The sequence below is a fragment of the Hyaena hyaena genome, unplaced genomic scaffold (assembly GCF_003009895.1).
Source record: "Hyaena hyaena isolate Hyena2069 unplaced genomic scaffold, ASM300989v1 scaffold_88, whole genome shotgun sequence".
NCBI classification, from domain to species: Eukaryota; Metazoa; Chordata; class Mammalia; order Carnivora; family Hyaenidae; genus Hyaena; species Hyaena hyaena.
Window position 1 is genome coordinate 239,348 of NW_024080720.1, and position 27,250 is coordinate 266,597.

At 35.8% G+C, this 27,250-nt stretch overlaps 1 protein-coding gene across 1 annotated transcript in view; it reads left to right on the plus strand.

Annotated features, from left to right (window-relative positions):
- LOC120233298 (ATP-binding cassette sub-family A member 3-like) overlaps positions 1–27,250 on the plus strand; it is a 127,702-nt gene that overhangs the window by 53,589 nt on the left and 46,863 nt on the right. The window contains exons 13-19 of the mRNA XM_039234460.1: positions 7,874–8,028; positions 8,268–8,423; positions 8,990–9,200; positions 13,586–13,736; positions 21,031–21,129; positions 21,632–21,800; positions 22,758–23,058. Coding sequence (XP_039090391.1) covers positions 7,874–8,028; positions 8,268–8,423; positions 8,990–9,200; positions 13,586–13,736; positions 21,031–21,129; positions 21,632–21,800; positions 22,758–23,058 — 1,242 coding nt within the window. The remainder of the gene's footprint in view (positions 1–7,873; positions 8,029–8,267; positions 8,424–8,989; positions 9,201–13,585; positions 13,737–21,030; positions 21,130–21,631; positions 21,801–22,757; positions 23,059–27,250) is intronic.

Consider the following 27,250-nt stretch of genomic DNA (forward strand, 5'->3'; position numbering starts at 1 on the left):
CATCAAGAAAATGCAAATCAAGGGGTGTCTAGGTGGCTCAGTCTTTTAAGCATCTGACTTTGGCTCAGGTCATGATCTTGTGGTTTGTGAGTTCAAGCCCCAGGTAAGGCTGTGTGTGGGCAGTTCAGAGCCTGGAGCCTGCTTTGGATTCTGTGCCGCTCCCCTACTCGCTCTCTCTCTCTCAAAAATAAATAAACATTTAAAACATTTAAGAAAAAGAAAATGCAAGTCAAAACCTCAAGGAGATATCACTTTGCACAAGTAAGAATGGTTAGTATCACAAAGACAAGAAATAACAAGTGTTGGGGAGAAAGGAAAGGAAAGGGACCCCTCATGCACTGTTGGTGGGAATGTAAATAGGTGCAGCCACTATAGAAAACAGTATGGAGTTTTCTCTAAAAATTGAACACAGAAATATCATGTGATCCAGTAATTTTACTGCTGGGTATTAAAATTAAAATTTTAAGTAAAAGAAAATTAAAAACAGTAATTCAAAAGGTACGTGTACCTCTATGTTTATTGCAGCATTATTTACAATAGCGAAGAAATGGAGGCAACCCAAGTGTCCATCAATACAGGAATGGATAAGGAAGATGTGGTATGTGTGTTTGTGTGTATATATACATATATACATATATGTATATATGTGTATGTGTGTATGTGTGTATATATATATATGTATGTGTGGGTGTGGGTGTATATATATATACATATATATATAATGGAATATTACTCAACTATAAAGAAGAATGAGATCTTATCATTTGTAACAACATGGATGGATATGAGAGTATTGTGTTAAGTGAAATAAGTCAGAGAAAGGCAAATACCTTATGATTTCACTCATATGTAGGCTTGAAGAGATAAAAACAAACACTCTCAATACAGAGAAAAAAGTGGCAGTTGCCAGAGAGAGAAGGTAAGGGGAGGCGGGATGGGAAAAATTAGTGACAGGGATTAAGAGGTACAAACTTCCAGTTTAAAAAAAAATTATTTTGGGAGGCGCCTGAGTGGCTCAGTCAGTTAAGCATCCGACTTTGGCTCAGGTCATGATCTCACTGTGGGTTCGGCCCCGCGTCAGGCTCTGTGCTGACAGCTAGCTCAGAGCCTGGAGCCCGCTTCCAATTCTGTGTCTCCCTCTCTCTCTGACCCTCCCCTGGTCATGCTGTGTCTCTCTCAGAAATAAATAAAACATTAAAAATTTTCTTAATTATTTTTTTTTAAAAAAAGTAAAGTGCTGAAAGAAAAAACTGTCAGCTTAGAGTCTTATCTCTAGGTTTCAAAAATTAACATAAAATAACACATTCCCAGATGAACAAACCTAACAATTGATTCCTAGCAGACATGCCTTTAAAAAGTTCTTTGGGCTGAAAACAAGTAACACCAGATGGAAATCTGAACGCGCGCGCGCGCACACACACACACACACACACACACACACACACACACACACAACATATATAGCATCAATATGGTTAATTATGTAATTATATAAGACAGTATTAATGCATATTACTTTTTAACTAATTTCAAAAGGAATTGTATGAAAATATTTATTGTACTGTTGGGCCTCCAATATAGAAAAGTAATAAATTTGACAATAATCACATAAAGGAAGCAAATAGGACCAAATTGTAATAGAGTAGGGAAATAATGCTAGATGGCAACTCTAATCCATGGGAATAAATGAAGAATGCTAAATAAGAAGTAAATTTAACAAACTACAAATACATACTTGCTCTCCTTTCTCCACTTCTGTAATAGGCATAAAATTCTGTAAGTATTAGTTATAACAATATATTCTTGGAATGGTAATACATGTAGATGAAATGTGTATAACAATAGTAGAACATGGGTGCCTGGGTGGATCACTTGGTTCAGCATTGAAATCTTGATTTCATCTCATGGTTGGTGAGATGAAGTTCCATTTTGGGCTCTGTGCTGGCACCATGGAGCCTACATGGGGTTCCCTCTCTTCCTCTCTCCCTGCCCCATCCCTGCTCTCTAGCTCTCTCTCTCTTCAAAAATAAATAAACTTTAAGGGAAAAAAACAATAGTGGCTCAAAAATAGAGAAGAGGGAACAGAACTATATCAGAGTAATGACTCTATGGCTCTCTAGACTTAAGTTAGTATAAATCTGAGTTGATTCTGATAAATTAAATTGTATATAGTAAGCCTCAGAGCAACCACTAAGAACTCAAAAATATATATATTTAATATATATTAAAAAATAAATATTTTTAATGAAAAAAATCTTTAAAGAAATTTAACTGTTACAATAGAAAATATTCAATACTGAAGAAAGCAATGAAGAAATACAGGAACAAAAATGACATGAGGCATCAAAAACAAGAAAGCAAAGTGGCAGACATAAACCCAGCTATATCAATAATAATGTTGTTAGAGGATTAAACAATCCATATAAAAGGCAGATAGTCAGATGTGACAAAAAATAAGATCCAACTCTATGCTGTGTACAGGAAACATTCTGATTCAAAGATGCAAATAGTTTGAAAGTGAAAGGATGGAAAAAATACACAAAATTCACCCAAAGTAAAGCTACAGTAGCTATGCAAATATCAGGCAAAGTAAACTTTAAAACAGAATTGCTAGAAAAAAGATATTTTTTGAAAACTTTTAAAGGTTTTTTTGTTTTCCTGTTTCTTTTCCTTTTTTTTTTTTTTTTTTTTTTTTGAGACAGAGAGATGCATGAGCAGGGGAAGGGCAGAGAAGAGAGGGAAAGAGAGAGAATCCCAAGCAGGTCTGCACTGCCAGTGGAGAGACTGACATGGGGCTCAAACTCATGTAACCATGAGATCATAACTGGAGCCAAAGTCGGAAGCTTAACCGAATCACCCAGGCACCCCGAAGGGTATTTTGTAATGATAAAGAGATCAACTTATCATGAAGTTGTAACAATTATAAACATATATGCACGGAACAGCAAAGTTCCCAAATATGAGAAGCAAAAACTGTCAGAATTTAAGGCAGAACTAGATAGAAAAGTAATTGTAGATTTCAATATCCTACTTTCAGTGAAGGATACAGCAACTAGGCAGAATATCAACAGGTGAATAGAAGACTTGAAAAATATTACGCACAAAATAGATCTCATAAACATCTATACACATTTCATCTAATAACATCAAAATGTATATTCTCAACTACATGTAGAATATTCTCTCAGATAGACCATATATGAGGCCACAGAATAAGCCTGAATGAATTTAAAAGATTGAAATCACACAAAGTGTTGTTTCTGCTTACCCTGGAGTGAAATTATAAATGTAAAACAGGGAGAAACTTGAAAAATTTGTGGAAATTAACATACTCCTATGTACTAAAGGTAAAAGAAGAAATCACAAAAAATTAAATATTTTGACATAAATGAAAATGACATAACACGTAAAACTAATGAAATGCGTCTAAGACTGTGCTTCGAGGGAAATTTATAGCTGTAAATGTGTGAATGGCTCAGTTAAGCATCCAACTTTGGCTCAGGTCATGATCTCGTGGTCTGTGAGTTTGAGCCCCACATCAGGCTCTATGCTGACAGCTCAGAGCCTGGAGCCTACTTTGGATTCTGTGTCTCCCTCTTTCTCTGCCCCTCCCCTGTTCATACTCTGTCTCTCTTGCTTTAAAAAATAATAATAAAAAATTTAAGTTCCCAGGGACACCTGGGTGGCTCAGTCGGTTAAGCATCTGACTTCAACTCAGGTCATGAACTTGTGGTTTGTGAGTTCAAGGCCCATGAAGGTCTCTGTGCTGACAGGTCAGAGCCTGGAGTCTACTTTGGATTCTGTATATCCGTCTGTCTCTACTCCTTCCCTGCTCATACTCTGTTTCTCTCTCTCTCAAAAATAAATAAAAACAATTTTTTGAAAAAGGACCTCAAAGAAATAATCTGTCCACCTTAAAACATTTAAAAAAGAATAGCTGGCTAAATCCTAAGCAAGAGGAAAGAAGGAAATCATAGAATTAATGAAACCCAAAGTTAATTCTTTGAAAAGATTAATAAAATTAACAAAACTTTACCTATACAGACCAAGAAAAAACACAGAGAAAGTTCAAATAACTAAAATCAGAAATGAAGGTCCGCTACAGAAATTAGAAATCAAAGGGTATGATTAGCTAAACAGTTTCATTTCAGTGCATCTAAAATTAGATTACATTGTTAAAAATGAAATCATCTGGAATAAACATGATGGAGAGACTGCAATGCAACAGGGATAATTTGGGGCATCATATCATAATGGACATTTCTGAACATATTTATCCTCTTAGTCATCTTTTTTTGTATTATTGAAATATAGTTGACATACCAATGTTCTTTTAGTTTTAGGTGTACAACATAGTGAAGTCAAAATTCTATACAATACTCAATGCTTACTACAGTAAGTATAAAGTAGGATTAGTGAGTTATTGGATTCAAAGTGATATTTTTTCCTTTAAACGTAAACAATAATTATGAGAGGTATGGATAAAAATTATATAAATATTTTGAAACTATTTTAGGTGACTATTGATTACTAGAATTTAAATTCTTCAAGGACAAAACTTTTATTGTTTGGACTTTCTACTTTTAAAAGTTTACAAATATATAGAAACAAATAAAAATGAAAATACAACAATTCAAACTCTATGGGATGTGGCAAAGGCAGTCCTAAGAGGAAAGTATATTGCACTCCAGGCTTATTTCAAGAAATTAGAAAAAGTCAGGCACAAAACAAAAACAGCGCACCTAAAGGAACTAGAAGGAGAGCAACAAGAGCACCCCAAACCCATTAGGAGAAGAAAAATAATAAAAACTGGGGCAGAAATAAACAGTATAGAATCCCCCCCCACAAAAAAAAAAAAAAACAGTTGAACAGATCAATGAAACCAAGAGTTGGTTTTTTTGAAAGAAATAAACAAAATTGACAAACCTCTAGCCAGGCTTCTCAAAAAGAAAAGAGAGAGCACCCAAATAGACAAAATCATGAATGAAAATGGACTTATAACCAACCCCTCAGAAATAGAAGCAATTATCAGGCAATACTATGAAAAACGATATGCCAACAAACTGGACAACTTAGAAGAAATGGACACAGTCACTACCTAAACACACACTCACTACCAAAATTAACATGGGAAGAGATAGAAAATCTGAACAGACCCATAACTAGTGAAGAAATGGAATCAGTTATCAAAAATCTCCCAACAAATAAAAGCCCTGAGCCAGATGGCTTCCCTGGGGAATTCTTTTTTTTTTTTTAATATTTTTATTTATTTCTAGGAGAGAGAGACAGAGAGACAGCGTGAGCAGGGGAGGGTCAGAGACAGAGGGAGACACAGACTCCGAAATATGCTCCAGGCTCTGAGCTGGCAGTCAGCACAGAGCCTGACGCGGGGCTCAAACCCACGAACCGCGAGATCATGACTTAAGCGAAAGTCGGACGCTTAACCGACTAAGCCACCCAGGTGCCCCTTCCCTGGGGAATTCTACCAGACGTTTAAAACAGAAATGATACCCATTCTTCTCAAGCTATTTCAAAAAATAGAAATCAAAGGAAAACTTCTGGACTCATTCTACGAAGCCAACATCACTTTGATTCCCAAACCAGACAGAGACCCAGCAAAAAAGAGAACTACAGGCCAATATCCTTGATGAATATGGATGCAAAAATCCTCAACAAGATACTTGCAAATCAAATTCAACAGCACATAAAAAGAATTATCCACCATGATAAAGTGGGATTCATTCCTGGCTTACAGGGCTAGTTCAATATTCGCAAATAATCAATATGATACATCACATTAACAAAAGAAAAGACAAAAACCATATGATCCTGTTGATAGATGCAGAACAAGGATTTGACAAAGTACAGCATCCCTTCTCAATAAAGACCCTCAAGAAAGTCGGGATAGAAGGAACTTACTTAAACATCATAAAAGCCCTGAGAAGCTTGAACAATATCAGAAGCCCTCAGCTAGCATCATCCTCAACGGGGAAAAACTGAGAGCTTTCCCCCTGAGATCAGGAACACGACAGGGATGTCCACTCTCACCACTGTTGTTTAACATAGTGCTGGAAGTCCTAGCATCAGCTATCAGACAACAAAAGGAAATAAAAGGCATCAGAATTGGCAAAGAAGAAGCCAAACTTTCACTTTTCGCAGACGACATGATACTCTACATAGAAAAACCGACAGACTCCACCAGAAGCCTACTGGAACTGATCCAAGAATTCAGCCAAGTTGCAGGGTACAAAATCAACATACAGAAATCAGTTTCATATTTATACACCAACAATGAAGCAACAGAAAGGGAAATCAGGAAACTGATCCCCTTCACAATTGCACAAAAAAACATAAAATACCTAGGAATAAATCTAACCAAGGATATAGGAGGTCTGCATGATGAAAACTATAGAAAACTTACGAAGGAAATTGAAGAAGACACAAAGAAATGGAAAACATTCCATGCTCATGGATCAAAAGAATAAATATTGTTAAAATGTCATTACTACCGAAAGCAATCTACACATTCGATGCAATTCCAATCAAAATTGCACGAGCAATTTCTCAAAGCTAGAACCAACTATCCTAAAATTTGTATGGAACCACAAAAGACCCCAAATAGCCAAAGTAATATTGAAGAAGAAAATCAAAATGGGAGGCATCACCATCTCAGACTTTAGCCTCTACTATAAAGCTGTCATCATCAAGACAATATGGTATTGGCACAAAACAGACACATAGACCAATGGAATAGAATTGAGAACTCAGAATTGGACCCACAAATGTATGGCCAACTAATCTTTGACAAAGCAGGAAAGAGTATCCAATAGAAAAAAGACAGCCTCTTTAACAGAAGGTGCTGGGAGAACTGGACAGCAACATGCAGAAGAATGAAACTAGATCATTTTCTTACACCATACACAAAAATAAACTCAAAATGGATAAAGAACCCGAATGTGAGACAGGAATCCATCAAAACCCTAGAGGAAAAAGCAGGAAACAACCTCCTTGACCTCAACCACAGCAATTTCTTACTTGACACATCCCCAAAGGCAAGGGAATCAAGAGCAAACATGAACCTCATGAAGATTAAAAGCTTCTGCACAGTAAAGGAAACAATAAAACTAATAGGCAACTGACGGAATGGGAAAAGATAGTCGCAAATGACAAATCAGATAAAGGGCTGGTATCCAAATCTATAAGGAACTCCCCAAACTCCACACCTGAAAAACAAATAATCCAGTGAAGAAATGGACAGAAGACATGAACAGACACTTCTCCAAAGAGAACATCCAAATGGCCAACAGACACATGAAATGATGCTCAGTGTCCCTCCTCATCAGGGAAATACAAATCAAAACCACACTGAGATACCACCTCACGCCAGTCAGAGTGGCTAAAATGAACAAATCAGGAGTGTTAAACTGGGTGTTATATGGAAACCAGCGTGACAATAAACTAAGAAAAAAAATAGTTTACCACAGTCTAGGGAAGTGTACAGAATACAATATAATTCATAAATGTTGTCATGTGGCTGATGGCAATAATATTAAGTTCTAATATAACAAACTCTTTAGTGTTTTTGTATACCTGACTGATTTATACTCATTCAGATTCATAGAATATTAGAACATGCAGTTAAACAAAAATTAAAAATAAATTATTATTATTATTTTTATTAATAATTCATTAATAAGTTATCCATCACTTCAAATGCAGCGATTGATATTTTCTTGAATTTCCTTCTGAGAGATATTGCTAATTCTATTGAATAACCCATACATAGATTTCAAATTTAAGGTTTTAATGAAGACTTTGCTCTTATATCCCTCATGAAAGCTAAGATTCTGTTATGTCTTCTACTTGATCCTAGGTCTCTATCCTGCTACCAGTGGAGAGGCCTATATTAATGGATATGACATCTCAAAGCAGATGGTCCAGATCAGGAAAAGGTTGGGTGTGTGTCCCCAACAGAACTTGTTGTTTAATTACTTGACTGTATCAGAACACCTTTATTTTTATTGTTTGGTAAGCCAAAGACATGTTCCTTTTTCCCATTCTATTGGTGTACTTCAGGCAGATTACCAACTATCCATATCCTTATTCTTAGAAAGTTCAAAAGCTTATTTTTGATGAATTCTCCTTTAAACATAAATTCAGACAAAAGGAAAAACCCACTATACAAATGATATAAGAGAATAGCTTGTGTAAGTTGTCTCTAAGGATAAAGTTGGAAGCACCATGTAAAGTCTGGCTTCTCTTTCTAGGTAAAGGGAATACCTCGAAAGACACGTCTTGTGGAAATTGATCGTATGTTGTCTGCTTTTAACCTGCTGGATAAGCGTAATGCATTTTCATATTCACTGAGTGGAGGAATGAAGCGCAGACTCTCAGTGATCATGGCACTTATAGGGAACTCCCAGGTAAAAACAAACACACATCTAAAAAATGGATCCCCACTGAAGCTGCTCTAAAAAAAATCATCCAACAGGGGCGCCTGGGTGGCTTAGTCGGTTGGGCGTCCGACTTTCGCTTAGGTCATGATCTCGTGGTTTGTGGGTTCGAGCCCTGCGTCCGGCTCTGTGCTGACTGCCAGCTCAGAGCCTGGAGCCTATTTCGGAGTCTGTGTCTCCCTCTCTTTCTGACCCTCCCCTGCTCACACTGTCTCTCTCTCTCTCCTAGAAATAAATAAAAAAAAAATCATCCAACAGAAACCTGAGAGCTGATGTAGATCTAACACTGTTAAAGAAACTTTACATATGAAATCCCATATAGAATTCATATTATCTACCTCGTTATAATAAAAACTGTCTCAGATTTGGAATTATCCTGGAATTCCTGATTCAGTTTTAGTCTAAACTTGTTATCTTAGCTTAATTAGACAAGTGACTGAAAAAGCAAAACCAGAGTAACCCCTATAACTGGTAAGACTCTAGTGACACTAGTACATAATATTTGATGGTTATGTAATTGTTCTTCTGGTCTTTAGGTTGTGATACTTGATGAGCCAACCTCTGGAATGGACCCAGTCTCAAGGAGGGCCACCTGGGATGTCCTTCAGCACTATAAAGAGGATCATACCGTCTTATTGACCACCCACTACATGGATGAAGCTGACATCTTGGGTGACCGCATAGCCATCATGGTTAAAGGATCCCTGCGGTGCTGTGGCTCTTCAGTTTTCCTGAAAAAAATATATGGTCTCTTTCCCTTTGAATATTCTTTGGATATTGATATGTTAATATTCTTCAAACATAATCTTCATAGATATTGATGTTTTAGTAATATTATAATATAATTTCCCTATTTTTTTGTCTGTCTCCCCAAAACTTCTATGATTTCCTCTGTCCTTTTATTTGGGACTCCACTGTGAGCTCTTTGAAGTAATGGTCGTAGTTGATTTATTTTTAATATGGAAGTACAGTTGACATACAGTGTCCTATTATTTTTAGGTTTACATCATAGTGATTCAGTGTTTTTATACATGACAAAATTATCCCCATGATAAGTCTAGTTACCATTTGTAATCATACAAAGTTATTACAATTTTAACTGTATTCCCTATGCTGTGTATTATATCTTCATTACCTATTTATTTTGTAACCAGAAGTTTATTCCTCTTAATCCCCTCCACCTATTTTCTGGACCTCCAACTCCTTCTGCCTCTGGTAACTGACAGTTTCTTATGTTTATGAGTCTGTTTTGGTTTGGTTTTGTCTATTTGTTTTGTTTTTTAGAGTCTACGTGTAAGTGAAATTATTTGGTATTGTCTTTGATTTTTCACTTTGCATGACACCCTCTAGGTCTATCCATGTTGTCATAAATGGCAAGATTTTTGGGGCGCCTGGGTGGCTTAGTCGGTTAAGCGTCCGACTTTCGCTTAGGTCATGATCTCACGGTTCGTGGGTTCGAGCCCCGCGTCGGGCTCTGTGCTGACTGCCAGCTCAGAGCCTGGAGCCTGTTTCAGTCTATGACTCCCTCTCTCTCTGACCCTCCCCTGCTTACACTGTCTCTCTCTCTCTCTCCTAGAAATAAATAAAAAACATTTAAAAAAAATATCATTAAAAAAATAAATGGCAAGATTTCATTTTTTATGGCTAAGTAATATTCCATTGTATATATTTACCACATCTTCTTTTTCTGCTCATCAATGGATGGACAGACACTTGGGTTGCTTCCATATCTTGGCTACGAAAAATAGTGCTGCAGTAAACATAGGGGTACATATATCTTTTTAAATTAGTATTTCTGTGTTCTTTGGGTAAATACCCAGTAGTGGAATTACTGCATCATATAGTAGTTCTATTTTTAAGTTTTTGAGGAACCTCCATACTGTTTTCCACAGTGGCTTCAACAGTTTCCATTCCCACCAACAGTGCAAGAGGATTCTTTTTTCTCCCACATCCTCACTGTTTCTTGTGTTACTCATTTTACCCATTCTGACAAGTGTGTGGTGATATTTCCCTGTGGTTTTGATTTGGATTTCCCAGATGATTAGTGATGTAGAACATCTTTTCATGTGCCCGTTGGTCATCTGTATGTGTTTTTTGGAGAAATGTCTGTTCATATCTTCTGTCTGTTTTTTAATTGGATTATTTGTTTTTTGAAATTGAGTTGTATAATATATATATGTATCCATGTATGTATCATGGATATTAACCTCTTATTGGTTATCATTTGCAAATATCTTCTCCCACTCAGTGTGCTGTGTTTTTGTTTTGTTGATGGTTTCCTTCACTGTGCAAAAGCTTGTTTGAATGTAGTCTCGATAGTTTAATTTTGCTTTTGTTTTCCTTGTCAGAGGAGACCTGTCTAGAAAAATGTTTCTACAGTCAATGTCAAAATGATTACTGCCTGTATTTTCTTCTAGAAATTTTTGGTTTGCAAACATTTTCTTTTATTCTGTATGTTCCCTTTCCATTTTGTTCATTGTTTCCTTTGCTGTTCAGAATCTTTTTACTTGTCTGTTTTTAATTTTGTTTCCTGTGCTTTTGATTTCATATTCAAAAAAATCCCATCATTGCCAAGAGCAAGGTCAAGAAGCTTTTAACCCAGTGCTCTCTTGTAGGAGTGGATCTTTTTTTTTTTTAAATGTATTCGGTTACTCTGTCTTTTGATTGGAGTGTTTAATCAGTTTATATTTAACATAGATTTTGATAATGAAGTACTTTTGTTAATCATGTTCTGTTTGTCTTGTAGTTCTTATGTCCTTCTTTTCTCTTGCTGTTTTCATTTCCTTTTTACTGATTTTTGTATTGATATGCTTTGATTTCTTTCTTTTTCTTTTTTGTAATTTCTAGGCATATTTTCTTTGTTATTATCACGGGACCTACATAAAATATAACAGCATATTATAAGCTGATCACAACCTCCATTGCATACAAAAAGCTGTTCTCTTTACTTCCTCCAAAACACCTTAGTTATATCAGATTTATATCTATTGATATCAGATTTATAGTATTGTGTATCTTATTTTTTAGTTATACTTTTTAGTAATATAACACATTTTAGTTATAGTTTTTAATGCTTTCATCTTTTAACTTTTATGATATAATTAAAGTAATTTACCCACCACCCATTACAATATACATTATTCTGTATTTGTCTGTATATTTACCATTACTTGTGAGATTTATACTTTCAAATGATTTTGTATTACTATTTTCCATCCTTTCTTTTTTTAAAAACCATTCTTTTTTTTCAATTTGAAGAACTCCTTTTAGCATTTCTTATAATGCAGGTAGTTAACTCTCTCAGCTTTTGTTTGTCTAGTAAAGTTTCTTTCTTCTTAATTTTTGAAGGACAGTTTGCCTTGTATAGTAGTCTTGGTAATTTTTTCTTTCAGTACTTTGAGTATATCTCATCATTCCTTTCTAGCCTTCTTTTCAGTTTTCTGCTGAAAAATCAGCTAATAGTCTAATTTGTGTTCCTTTGTTTGTGACAATTAGCTTTTCAAAATCCTCTCTTTGTCTTTGACTTTTTTCTATTGGACTATAATGTGTTTTATGGTAGATATCTTTGGATTCATCTAGTATAGATCTTTTGCATTTGTGACCCTGAATATTCATTTCTTTTCCTTGGTTTGGAAATTTTCAGGCATTATTCCTTTGCATAAACTTTCTAATTCCCCCCTCCTCTTTCTCCCACATTTGGGACTCCTATATTGCATGTATTGCTCTACTTAGTGACATCCCATAAGTCTCTTGGGCTTCATTTACTCTTTTTCATTCTTTTTTGTTTCCTTTTGTTCCTCTGAGTGAATAATTTCCATGACATTACTTTGAGGTCACCCATCCTTTTGTCCACTTTATATAGTCCATTTTTGAACCTACCTAGTGAATTTTTCAGTTTAGTTACTGTATTCTTCAGCTCTGCAACTACTTTTTGGTACTTCTTAAGCTTTCTGTTTCTTTGTTTAAATTCTCACTTTCTTCATGCATTGATATCCTCATCTTGGTGAGTATCTTTATTATGTTATTTTAAATTCTCTGTCAGGTAAGTTATATAGATCTCCATTTAATACAGCCTATTCTGGGTATATGTTTTTTCTTTGTTGGAAAACATTTCTGTGTCTGCTTCTCTTGGTTTTTTCCCATCACATTTAGTGTTGTATTTTCTAGTTTTCTTGCATGTCCTTTTCATTTTTATAATTAAAATTGTGAATAAAATAATAGTGGAGACTAAAGTAGTTGATATTTATCCTAAGTAAATGGTATGACCTGGTCTATTAGGTCACTATTATAGAAGACTGAGTCAATATAACCTGTATTTGAGCAAATATTGGTATGTATTACAGCTTTATTTAGATTCTCTTTATCATTGTCTTCAAATGCTGTAGTAATAGGATCAGGATTTTGCTCTTAGCAGAGGATGGGATCTGTATATGAATGAGATCATGGGATCTCTTTAAGCTGTAATCCAGTTCCTAGCTTTTGGATCTGACAAATGTTCTTTGCTTTCCATTTCTGCATGATTTTCTTCACCTTAAAAGTTTTTTCTCTATGCTGCTACCCTCTTCCTAGTCTTTAAAGGGCGATTGCAATGAAGGACTGAAGTACCTCAGAAGTATTTTTCTTAGCTCTTTTTTCCTGCCCTGAGCTATCAGAGTACCACTGCAATGTTTTCACAAAGTTCTGGAGTGCCGTGGAGGCTTTTTTTTTTTTTTTTTTTTTTACTTCTTACCCTTTCCCCCAGCTTTGAGAGGTTAGGGCAGTGCAGGTAGTGGAGGAGTACTTTTTTGGAAAGATTTCTCAGATCTCTGAAAGAAAGGACTTATATCTGATTAATTTATGCCTTACATATAATAGGGACCAAAGTATATCTGCTTAATGAATATTAACCTTGTTTTAGTGTCAGTTGAATAAGAGGCTATGTAACAGAGCTTTTTTCCTATCTTTGTTCTATTGGTCCCTAAAAAAATTTAAAAAAAGTATTTATTAGATTTCTTAGACTTGTAATCATATAGTTAGCATGGCTTATCTTCTTCTAGCCAGCCCAAACCATGGAAAGCCAAATGTGGTCTCAAAAGAATATTGGAAATAGAATATTGTTTTATTTGTTGTTCTAAATGGATTTTTTTTTTCAGGTGTGGGATACCACATAATCATGGTGAAGGAAGCTCACTGCAATGTTGAAGAAATCTTAAAATTGATTCAGTATCATATACCAGCAGCCACTGTAGAGAAGAATGCTAACAATGAAATATCTTTTCTCCTACCCAAAGAGTATACACACAGGTATGAGTCCAGAGAATGAAAAATGACTGATGTTTGGATAACTGGAAGTCACCGCTGCTTTTCCTGGTTTTTTCAGGCATAGCAAATAGAGTTTATTTAACAAACCAAAACTCCAGTCATTGCTGTCATTTGCAGTGAAAAGGATACTGCACTTGGCTTATAGATTCCTGGTTTTAATTGGTTATAATGTATGGTATTGGTAGAGTAAAACTTGTCTGGTGAGTGGAGTGAATGGAAATATAAATATAATGAGATAAAATTTACTTTAGTGTTGGCTCTTGAAGTCAAGGTGACAAGAACTCAGAGTAAATGGGCAGTTTGACTACATTAGGTAGCCAAGTTTCTCATCAAAGGGGATCACAAAGAATAATAACTACCTGAGACCATCCTGTTAAAGGGAAATGGAAACTAAGCATACTCATTAGAAACTTTCAGAGCATGATATTTTTATCTTCTTGTAATATACAAGTAAGTAGTTGATGTAGTATTTCTTAAAGTCAAGCCAGTTGTCATATTCCAGAAGAATATGAAGGACTCTAGTGCCTGCTTTTCAAGTAAATCTGAAAGTTCTTGAGAAGAAGCAGCATGGAATAGTGTAATCAGGCAGCAGAATGGAACTAAAATTCTAGTCATGAGCTGGAATGAGAGAATTAAATATCATGGAGAATTAGAAATGAAATTCCAGATATGTATTCTCAGAGATGCATGGCAGTTGACTCATTCATAAAAGTTGGGAACCAGATGGGTGCTTTGGCCCATTGTGGCAGTTGTGATCCATGTGAACTGCACAGTCTCTCTTGAAGGAGACATAAAGGTAAAGTAATTCCTTAAACTTATCACACTTTCTGCCTGTCTTTATTCATGTGGACACAAATGACATTCTCAAAATATGTCCAAAACAGGAAATGAAAATATTCTGTGTATCATTTTCATGTTTATAAAATGTATTCTTATTTATTGCATCATATCTTCATATTTATAATATCCTCTTCATATTTTATCATACTTTCTTATTTGGAAGCAGAAGATGTTTATCATATATTCTTACTAATCATTTGGGCTTTAAGAACAGAAAAAGGAAGGAGATCCAAGAGGTGAACAATAGATTGCTGGGCAATAAATTCATATTTAGAGTGATGGACTCATTATAAAATAAACTGAAAGTCATGAAATTAGGGACGAATGTGTTTTTCTAACAGGGAGATATTTTAAACTAAGAAATAGAAAAAACAATTTTAAGAAAAAATACCTATGGATCTTTTTCTTTCAAAATATAATATGAAAAAAATGAAATGATGCTTGCAATTCTTAGTGACCTTCATTCCAGCTAAGATTTTCATAGCTAATAGTAATAGAGCACTAACTTTTTTGCAAGATATTGTTCTGATATGAGTTTATTCACAAATGTGAATAAACAATAAGGAAGGGAAAAATAATTTTAATGGCATATACTTGTATTCTGATTAATTGAATGTATCTCATAAGGAAAGTACTCTTCAAATTTTAGAACAGTATTGTAATTTGCAGTAAAACAGTGCTGAAACTTGTTGGAATGAAGCTTAAGTTTAGAGTGTGGCAGTGGAGTGATATGCAGCCTTTTGAAGGCACAGAGACATAAAAGAAGTTTCAGAATAGTGCTACATATCATGGAATATTTATAGGCTTAATTCATGAGTTAGAGGCTGTCCTGCTCACACTCTGTCTCTCTCTCTCTCTGTCTCTCAAAAATAAACATTTAAAAAAAATTTTTTTTAAAGAGGCTGTAAATATAAAGGAAAACCAGTGGGTGACAATAGGAAAGGAAAGAAACAAATATCATTTTGTGAAACTCCTACAAGTTAAAAGGAGGAAGTGTGTTATTCCTGGACAAGGTTTAATTAAGCAAGACAACATAGTAAAGAGAGTAAGTATAGTCATGCAACAAATATTTCATTTACCTCAAAGCAGATTTCCTAATGGGTCTCTGAAGTTTGTTTATGACAATTATGTCTTAGAAAGGTGGAGGAAATAAAAAACAAACTAACTCTGAAAATATAATTCTGATAATAAAGAAAATGTTGGCTGAAGGAAGAAAAAGTCAGATATTTTATAAAAATGTACAACATCATGTGAATTTCATGGTAGGAAAGAAGGAAGGATCTGGTATTTTTAGACACAGGCCAATATTGGAAGATACATAGATAAGCAATTTTCTATAACATAATCTCAAGATTGTTTGGAAGCTTCAAAAATGATATTTTTACCACAGATCCCAAAGATAAAGCAATTAGACTGACAGCTAAAATTCAATAAACAAGAAAAAATAATAGAATTGTTACAGAATATCATCAGGAATTTTATCACCCCAATCAAAGGTAGTTTAAAAAGTAGTTCATTTCGGACAAATTCCTAAACACACACTCACTACCAAAATTCACACAGGAAGAGATAGAAAATCTGAACAGATCCATAACTAGTGAAGAAATGGAATCAGTTATCAAAAATCTCCCAATAAATAAGAGCCCTTGGCCAGATGGCTTCCCTGGGGAATTCTACCAGACATTTAAAACAATTAACACCCATTCTTTGCAAGCTATTCCAAAAAATAGAAATCGAAGGAAAACTTCCAGACTCATTTTACAAAGCCAGCATCACTTTGATTCCCAAGCCAGACAGAGACCCAGATAAAAAAAAAAAAAAAAAAAAAGAACTACAGGCGGATACCCTTGATGAATATGGATGCAAAAATCCTCAACAAGATACTTGCAAATTGGATCCAACAGCACATAGAAAGAATTATCCACCATGATCTAATTTTAAACTTAAAAAAATTGACACTGATGATCCCAAAGTTGATTTAAAAAGAAAACAGTCAAGCACAACAAAACCTAGAATGAGAACTAAGAAATCACTAAATCGTGCAAAAACTCATCTTAGTTTTGGACAGAATTTCCTCCACCTGTTTTATATGTTTATAAGTCAGTCCTGGATAAACATCAATCTCTTTCGTAAGGATGAAAGAGGAAAGAATGGCTGTAGAAAGGATACTGCATTTTGAAATAAAACCACCAATCTAAGAAATAATAAGAAATGCCTACTTTGAAAATAATTTCCAAAAATGAAGAACTTTAAAAACTCTCTGCTTTATAGTCTCAATCAAATTAAAGAGAACACTTGAATCTAGACTTTGGAGGAGAGAAAATTAGATCAAATGATGTGAAATTCTTGACTGACTATAAAAAACTGACCAATAATTATGGCAGAAAAGAGAACTCCTGAAGAGAACACTATGTCAAGAATTCTTCCCAGAACAATGAGGAAAACTGCATAAAGAGACCAACCAGTACATTACCACTTCATACCCACAAGAATGGCTAAAACTAAAAAGACAGACTATAGCATATAAACATGGTAAATGGATCTCATGCTGATAGAAATAGAAAATGGTAAAACTGCTTTACCACATAAAAAAAAATGTGTGCTTATCCTGTGACTCGGCAATTATTCCTAATATATACCTAAAAAAAAAAAACCCACTTGTCCCGAAGAAGAAATGTAAAAGAGTATTTATATTTGTATACACTACTCATAATAGCTCCAAAATGTCCATCAGCAGGAAAATGGAAGAATATCTCCATAAAAAGAAAAAAACTAGTGGGATATACAATATGAATGAATATTACAGACAGAAATATTAGGCAAAAAAATATATATATATAGGCTGTAGGATTTCGTTTGTATGAAGTTCAAGAAAAGAAAAAAATCTTTAGTTAAGGAATTCCAAAGATTAAAATTAACTCTATAAGAGAAGTGCCTGGCTCGCTCAGTCACTGGAGCATATGACTCTTGATTTTGGGGTTGTAAGTTTGAGCCCCACATTGGGTGTATAGATGACTTAAAAATAAAATCTTTTTAAAATATTTAGAGAAAGAGAGAGAAAGCATGAACAAGCAGGGTAGGGGCAGAGAGAGAGGGGAGAGAATCCCAAGCAGGAAAAGTCGGATATGAGGCTCAACAGCACAACCCTGGGCAAAAAAACCATTAACACACAAATTATTTGTGTATTAACAGTCAGTATCTATGGGGCCTGGTATTGTAATGATGTTTATATTTTTATACATTCATTTGTAAATTTTATATGACACACACATATTAATTTCTTAACTAAAATTAAAGAAAAAATGTGTGAATCCTAGTTGAAAAATCAAACACTAGAAATGAAGAAGCATCCAGAAGAAATGGACTTAAAACATGTGAAGGGCTGTCATGTGGGTAGATTATACCTGCTCTATATAACTAAGGGTATAAGTTTAGAACTAATGCACAAAACTAGATAGTATTGAATGGAAAACAATTTAAGTTTGAATATGGAAGAAATTTCGATCTTCCAAATGAGCGAATTTTGATTTCCTCGAACACTGAGAGGGCAAACAGTTCACTTGCTCCTCATTGGGAATATATTCAATGGTTTTGAGACCGGGGTGGGGGGGGGGGAGGGTTTGGAAAAGATCATCTTTTATTTATTTATTTTTGTTATTATTCTTTATTTTTTATTTATTTATTTTTTTTACAAATAGTTTATTGTCAAATTAGTTTCCACATAACACTCAGTGCTCATCCCCACAAGTGCTCTCCTCCATGCCCATCCCCCCTCCCCCCTACATCCATCAGTCCTCAGTTTTTGTCAGCATTCAAGAGTCTCTCATGGTTTGCCTCTCTCCCTTTCCCCCACCATTTCCCCCCTTCTTCTCCCCCTTGTTCCTCCGTCAAGTTCCTCCTAATCCTCCTATACGTGCAAACATATGATATTTGTCCTTCTCTGCCTGACTTATTTCGCTCAGCAGAACACCCTCAAGGTCCATCCATGTTGCTACACATGGCCAGATTTCATTGTTTCTCATTGCCATGTAGTATTCCATGGTATAGATAAACCACATCTTCTTGATCCATTCATCTGTTGATGGACACTTAGGCTCTTTCCATGTTTTAGCTATTGTGGAGAGTGCTGCCATTAACATTGGGGTACATGTGCTCCTATGCATCAGCATTTCTGTATCCCTTGGGTAAATTCCTAGCAGTGCTATTGCTGGGTCCTAGGGGAGTTCTATTGTTAGTTTCCTGAGGAACCTCCACACTGTTTTCCAGAGGGGCTGTACCCGTTTACATTCCCACCAACAGTGTAGGAGGGTGCCCGTTTCTCCACATCCTCGCCAGCATCTAGAGTTCTCTGATTTGCTCATTTTAGCCACTCGGACTGGCGTGAGGTGGTATCTCAGTGTGGTTTTGATTTGTATTTCCCTGATGAGGAGGGATGCTGAGCATCGTTTCATGTGTCTGTTGGCCATCTGGATGTCCTCTTTGGAGAAGTGTCTGTTCATATCTTCTGCCAATTTCTTCACTGGGTTGTTTGTTTTTCGGGCGTGTAGTTTGGTGAGTTCCTTATAGATTCTGGATATTAACCCTTTATCTGATATGTCATTTGCAACTATCTTTTCCCATTCCGTTGGTTGCCTATTAATTTTCTGGGTTGTTTCCTTGGCTGTGCAGAAGCTTTTAATCTTGATGAGGTCCCAATCATTTATTTTTGCTCTTGATTCCCTTGCTTTTGGGGATGTGTCAAGTAAGAAGTTGCTGCGGTGGAGGTCAAGGAGGTTGTTTCCTGCTTTCTCCTCTAGGGTGTTGATAGTTTCCTGTCTCATGTTCAGGTCCTTTATCCATGTTGAGTTTATTTTTGTGCATGGTGTGAGAAAATGATCTAGTTTCATTCTTCTGCATGTTGCTGTCCAATTCTCCCAACACCATCTGTTAAAAAGGCTGTCTTTTTTCCATTGGATATTCTTTCCTGCTTTGTCAAAGATCAGTTGGCTGTATACTTTTGGGTCCACTTCTGAGTTCTCAATTCTGTTCCATTGGTCTATGTGTCTGTTTTTGTGCCAGTACCATACTGTCTGGATGATGACAGCTTTGTAGTAGAGGCTAAAGTCTGGGATGGTGATACCTCCCGTTTTGGTTTTATTTTTCAGTATTACTTTGGCTATTCTGGGTCTTTTGTGGTTCCATACAAATTTTAGGATAGTTTGTTCCAGTTTTGAGAAGTATGCTGGTGCAATTTTGATTGGAATTGCATTGAATATGTAGAGTGCTTTAGGTAGTAATGACATCTTAACTATATTTATTCTTCCTATCCATGAGCATGGAATGTTTTTCCATTTCTTTGTGTCTTCTTCAATTTCCTTCATAAGTTTTCTATAGAAGTCCTAGCATCAGCCATCAGACAACAAAAGGAAATCAAAGGCATCAGAATTGGCAAAGAGGAAGTCAAACTTTCACTCTTCCCAGATGACATGATACTCTACATCGAAAACCCGACAGACTCCACCAGAAGCCTACTAGAACTGATCCAAGAATTCAGCCAAGTTGCAGGGTACAAAATCAACGTACAGAAATCGGTTGCATTTTTATACACCAACGATGAAGCAACAGAAAAAGAAATCAAGAAACTGATCCCATTCACAATTGCACAAAAAACCATAAAATACCTCGGAATAAACCTAACCAAGGATACAAGAGATCTGTATGATGGAAAAGATCATCTTTTAAATGTGAAGTACTGTAAAATCTTCCCAGGAAAACTATTCTTTAAAACTCTTAATTTCTCTACATTCCATCTGACTCATGTTCTTCTCTGTATACAATTTTTACTGTACCTACAACATTTTCTATTTTTGAATGAGTTTTTTCCTGTCAATTTGAATTTTTTTTAAGTTTAGTTATTTCGAGTGAGAGAGTGCATGAGTGAGGAAGGGACAGAGACAGAGGGGAGAGGCAGAATTTCAAGCAGGCTCCATATTGTCAGAGTGGGGCCTGGTGCCGAGCTCAATCCCACAACCCTGGAATTATGACCTGAGCCAAAACCAAGTCAGATGTTCAACTGACTGAGCTACCCAGGTTCTCCCCTTTTTTAAAAAACTTAATGAATAAGAACCATAGCCTACATATGTGCATGATAAATTAACTCATGTGCACTAGCTAGAGTCATTAGCATATACAGGGTCTCTTTGTAGTTTATTAGAAGACCAAAATTAAATGTTTTAAAGAATTAAGTAGAGTAGAAACAATTTGCTACAGCAGTTTATGCATTTCTATTATAAGTATTGAGGTGAAGAATGAGCTACATTTTTCCCAATGCTGAGGGGAGATCAGTTCAGAATAAAAATATATAAATAGGATAATCTTCTGATTTGATGCCAGCATTTAGTCCTCCCCTTCCCCAATTCCCTCCCCCTTCTTACTTTTATTCTAATTCTTATTCTAGATTTGAAGCTCTGTTTACCGATCTGGAAAAGAGACGGTATGAGTTAGGCATTGCTAGCTTTGGTGCCTCTGTTACTACCATGGAAGAAGTCTTTTTTAGGTGAGCAAGGATACATAGGGAAAATAAAAACCACGGTCAGGGGGTGGAGGCAGGACCACATCTCGGTCCCTTTTGTAAACTCACCAAGCTTAGAGTCACACATTGGAAATTTAAGAGGTGTGAAGAGGAGGAAACTGACATGATTTTCTTTACAGCAACACTGAAAAAACACTGCCATCATTTCAAGATAGGAACAGATATTTTGATATACCCAGAGAATGAATTAGATGTTAATCTTTAACTTGTAACAGCTCAACCTAATGAAGCATTCAATACCTTGCCCTAGTTTCCCTAGCTTTACTATGTCTAGCAGCAGTCCTATGACTGGTGTTTGGGAACCACTCCTCTATCAGAGTTACCTTGTTGCCTCTATATAATGGCCCCTGCCCAGTCAGTAAGCAAACCAAGGAGCCTTCTGAGTTGAACGTTGTGACTCACGTTCTTCAAATAAGATATTATGGGATAGAATTGAAATTAAATGCTGTGTTCTGTTTTTATGTAGAGTCAATGATATGGAAGATTCACAAGTAGATATCCCAGCTACCCAAACTCTACCTCCCTCTGTGATAAGTGAAGTCTCAGTTACGAGCCAGAATAGGAATATATCGAGCAATGAGAGAGCAGAGTGTTCCACCATGAATGAAAGCCCTGCTATTGTGTTTAATACTGGGGTAAGCACCTTTGTTAAGAAACCTGATGTAGATTTATTTGATTGGGGCACAAGAGGTACATCTTCTTTTACTACTTGAACAAAGATGGTATGGGGTTCTTAACCACTGCACCCCAACAGACAAGGAACAGTCTGTACCACAAACTAATTAATTTCCTAGTGCAGAAGTGATGAGGTCTAGATAAAAATCACTCCCACCGTTGTTATTCCTAAGTTTTTTTTTTCCTGTCTTAGAATTCTTTTTTCCCCCTCAAACTGATAACCCAGAAATTTGGTAGTTCACTGAAGCTAAAGTGAACTGGAAAGAGCATGGTTTTTAGTGATCAAGCATGCCCAGTATTTTAAGTTTTGCCATGGGTATTGATACTGTATAAGGGATCTTTTCTTAATCAGTGTGATCCTCAGTATTTCTTTCCTTCTCTAATTATCTCTTCCTCCTATAAAGAACTTGTTTTGTTTTGTTTTGTTTTTGACTGTCAGGAGTCTAGGGAAAATCATTCTGTTGAGATTTTAAGTGTGTTATATGAAAAGCCATACCTTAAACACCATATTTAATACCTTACAACAGTGGTCAGCAAATTTGCAGAAGGGGTTAATAGATGTTTAAGGCAGGATGCCCACTCGGTCTCTCTTGCAATCACTCCACCCTGTCTTTGTAGCAAAAAAATCATAGGCGATACAGAAATGAATGGGTATATCTGTGTTCCAGGAAAATTTGGTTTACAAAAACAGGTCATAGTTTGTTGACCCCTGCCTTATAAAGAAAAGATGATCATACTCTCATGTAGTATCATACTATGCTTAGATTCTATTCTAAATATTTATTTAGGTAAATTTTATGTGTCTTCTATCTACCATAAAATTCCAGAGTGTCCATTCATCTTAATGAATGTCATCATGAATGATCTGTTTGGGTCCATGAATATTGTAATACTGTGTTTTTTTCCTCCTCCTTTAGTATTCCCTCTACCACCAGCAGTTCTGGGCCATGTTCATAAAGAGGGCAATGTTCAGTTGGCGGAATTGGAAATTGATTTTGCTACAGATGCTGGCACTGCTAGGTTCCTTTACTTTTCTCTCTGAGGCTGAAAATTTTTCGCATAATAAAGATGAAAAGGCCAGACAAATGGATTTGAATCAATATGGTCAGACAATAGTGCCTTTATCTATTTCTGGGAATTCTAATTTGACCCTGATTTTCCTAAAACATCTTAGGACTATGCTAGAGTCTAATAAACACACACTTAAGGAAGTGCAAGGTAAGACCCTTTAAGTAAAAAAGACTGTTCTTAGATGAAGATCTGGTTGAATGATTTGCAGAGAAGGTCATAATTGTGTATTTGGCTACAGTATAACTAAAGACTGAATGGGCTAGTTCCTCTGAATATATTCGTTTTTAAGATACTAGTAATAATAGTTTACATTTACTGAGCACTTGGTTTTGACAAGAACTCAGCCAAGCACTTTACCTGCATGTCATATAATCTGAACAATCACCCTGATTTATTTTTTTAATGTTTATTTATTTTTGAAAGAGAGAGAGACAGAGTGTGACCAGGGGAGAGGCAGAGAGGGAGGGTGACACCAAATCTGAAGCAGGCTCCAGGCTTTAGACTGAGCTGTCAGCACAGAGTCCAAAGCAGGACTCGAACCCACGAACTGTGAGGTCATGACCTGAGCTGAAGTCAGACGCCTAACCAACTGAGCCACCCGGGCGCCCCATAGTAGATATTTTTATTAATAACATCAGTTAAATGAGGAGTACTGACATTTAAGAAAGCCCAGTAATTTGCCCCATATCAGACATGTAATAAATAGAGACTTTAATCTGTTCTGCCTGATATCTGCAAACTTAACCACTCACTGCACTTCATTACCTGTCTGACCATAAAGTCTGTTCACTTTCAAGTCATCATTTACTCCCTGAGACTGTACTTTTTTTTTTTTACCTGAGCCCTGATGAACAGTGTTCTTGAGTTAGCAAACAGCCTGCAGTTTTGACAAACTTGTGTGGTTCTTTTTTTTCTTATTGAGGTTCTGTTGTAAAACTACATTTCAGAAGTGTTCATTGTTCCTTATAAATAACTGATACTGATTCTACAACCCGCAATTAATAGATTGGCTGACTATAAATAATTGTTCCTATTTCTCCTCCACTACAAATAGTAGATAAGCATTTGTTAACCAAGGTCACACAATAAGGAGAGAGGATAAAGAATAAAATCATTATTTAAAAAAAATTATGGCATACTGCTTACATTAAAAAAAATAAAATGATTACCTAAATATGCTTTATTATATTGATAATAAGACTGAAAATACAATAGAATAATACAGTAGCTCCACTTATGAAGTTTTAGTTAATTAGCTAGAAGTTATCTAGACATAGAAAGATAATGTTTAGGCTTAGCCAGTCCCACTTTGTTTTTCAAGAAACTTGTGTGTACTTTTCTAAGTTGTGCTCTCATTAACTTAAACACAGAACCTTTTATAAGTGAACTCTACTAATTTTATACGATTCCTCTCTATTCCAAACTGCATGCCTTTTTTTAACTGAATTTTTGTAGGGTAAAGAGAAAACAAGCACTTGCTCTCTCTTTTCCCCAAACTACAAGAAAATGTTTACTGATAAGGATATAGATTTCTAGATAATTTCTCATCTCTTTCTTCTCAAATAGTACATGCATTAACACTGGGAAAATCACTGCTAACTTTTTAAGTAGAGCCACAAAATAAGTGAGTATATGAAAGAGTATGAGCTTATAATAACTGAAAAATGCCATCTGCCCTCCCAAACAGCAGTTTAGGTTTCCTCTTCTTCTGCAATTTAGATGAATGCCTCTTTTATGGAATTTATCTCACTGAATTATAATAGCACATTTTTCATGTGTCTCTCAAGCTAGTTGTGGAGAGACCAGAACTTCTTTTATATCTCTAGAACCTAACCCAATTCCTGGCATATATAATTAAATATAGTCTTATCAAACGGAATTAAATATGAGGGGATGATTCAAAAAGGGAGGGATCCAATATCAATGAAGTCAGCTAGGATATAATTGTGATAATCCAGGCAAGAGAGGTTAAGGCTGTGAAAGAAGGAAAGAAAGATTTGAAAGATCTCTGAAGAGGACTAAAGTAGATTTTGTTTTCTCTTTAGAAGTGGAGGAAAATAAGAATGATTAACACTGAATTTGATACTTTTTATTTTGAGATAATTTTTGATTTAGTGTTGTGCAAAATAATACTGAGAGACTCTGTGTACCAAGGGTAACATCTTGCAAAACTATAGTACAGTATCCCCACCAGGATATTGACATTGATACAGAACATTCCATCAACACAAGCATCATTCCTGTTGCTTCTTCATTCCCTCTCTACCCTGGATATCACTAACCTATTCTCCACTTGTACAGTTTAATCGTTTAAAGAAAGACATAAAAATGGAATCATGTAATATGTAAACTTCTGGGGATGTGGTTTATCTATACCATGGAATACTACATGGCAATGAGAAACAATGAAATCTGGCCATGTGTAGCAACATGGATGGACCTTGAGGGTGTTATGCTGAGCAAAATAAGTCAGGCAGAGAAGGACAAATATCACATGTTTGCACGTATAGGAGGATTAGGAGGAACTTAACTGAGGACCGTGGGGGAGAAGAAGGGGGGAAATGGTGGGGGAGAGGGAGAGAGGCAAACCATGAGAGACTCTTGAATGCTGAGAACAAACTGAGGACTGATGGATGGGGAGGGAGGGGGGAAATGGGCATGGAGGAAGGCACTTGTGGGGATGAGCACTGGGTGTTATATGGAAACCAATTTGACAATAAACTATTAAAAATAATAAAAATAAAAAAAATAAAATGTAAAAAAATTTTTTTAAAAAGTAAACTTCTGGGATTAGCATTTCACTCAGCATAATTCTCTGGTGTTGTGTTTCTCCACAGTTCATTCCTTCATATGCTATGAGCTGTTCCATCATGGGGGTGTACCACAGTTTATTTAATCATTCACCCATTGAAGGACACCTCATCCCTCCCTGCCCCAGTTTTTGTCTTTTAGGAATAAAGCTGTTATGAAACTTTGTGTACATGTTTTTGTGTGATGCTACATCTTCAGTTCTATGGAATAAATGCCTAGGATTTTAATATTAATTGTTGAATCATGTTATGGTTGCATGTTTGTTTTTTGAAGAAACTACAAAACTGTTTTTCAGAGTGGCCATATTTTTTTGCATTCCCACCAAAAATGAACGAGTGATCCAGTTCTCTCATCTTCCCCAGCATTTGTGTTGTCACTATTTTTATGTTTGTTTTAGCCATTCTGATAGGTACGCAGTTGTATTTCATTGTGTTCTTTTACATTCAGGATAGTTAACATATAGTGTAGTATTGGTTTCATGAGTAGAATTTAGTGATTCATCACTTACATACAATACCCAGTGCTCATCACAAGTGCCCTCCCAATTTCCATCACCCATTTACCCCTCCCTCTTCCCACCTCTCCTCCCCCAACCCTCCATTTGTTCTCTGTATTTAACACCATTTGCAACAACATGGATGGAACTAGAGTGTATTATGCTAAGTGAAATAAGTTGATCAGAGAAAGATATCATATTTCACTCATATGTGGAATTTCAGAAACAAAACAGATGAACACAGGGCAAGGGAAGGAAAAATAAGATGAAAACAGAGAGGGAGCCAAACTGTAAGAGTCTCATTGTTGTTTTAATTTGCCTTTGACATCCCTTCTTATGCTTATTGACATCTTTATATCATGTCCGGTGAAATATGTGTTCAAGTGTTTTACTCATTTTCTAAGTGGATGGTGTTTTCTTTTGTTTTTTACTGTTGAGTTTTGAGACTTCTTTATGTATTTTCTTTCGTACTGTTTATTATCTTTTCCTTATCTTAATGGGTTCTGCAAGATAAAAATTGTTTTATGTGGATGAAGTCCAATATATTCATTTTATCATGGATTGTGTATTTGGTGTCAAGTCCAAAACTCATTGCCTATTGAGGAGGGCACTTGTTGGGATGAGAACTGGGTCTCGTATGTAAGAGATGAACCACAGGAATCTACCCCAAAAATCAAGAGCACACTTTACACACTGTATGTTAGCCCATTTGACCATAAATTATATTTAAAAAAATAATTTTAAAAACTCATTGCCTAAGAGAAGGACAAATATCATATGTTTGCACGTATAGGAGGATTAAGAAGAACTTGACGGAGGACCATGGGGGAGAAGAAGGGCGGAAATGGTGGGGGAAAGGGAGAGAGGCAAACCATGAGAGACTCTTGAATGCTGACAAAAACTGAGGACTGATGGATGTGGGGGGGAGGAGGGATGGGCATGGAGGAGGACACTTGTGGTGATGAGCACTGAGTGTTATGTGGAAACTAATTTGACAATAAACTATTTGTAAATAAATAAATAAATAAAACT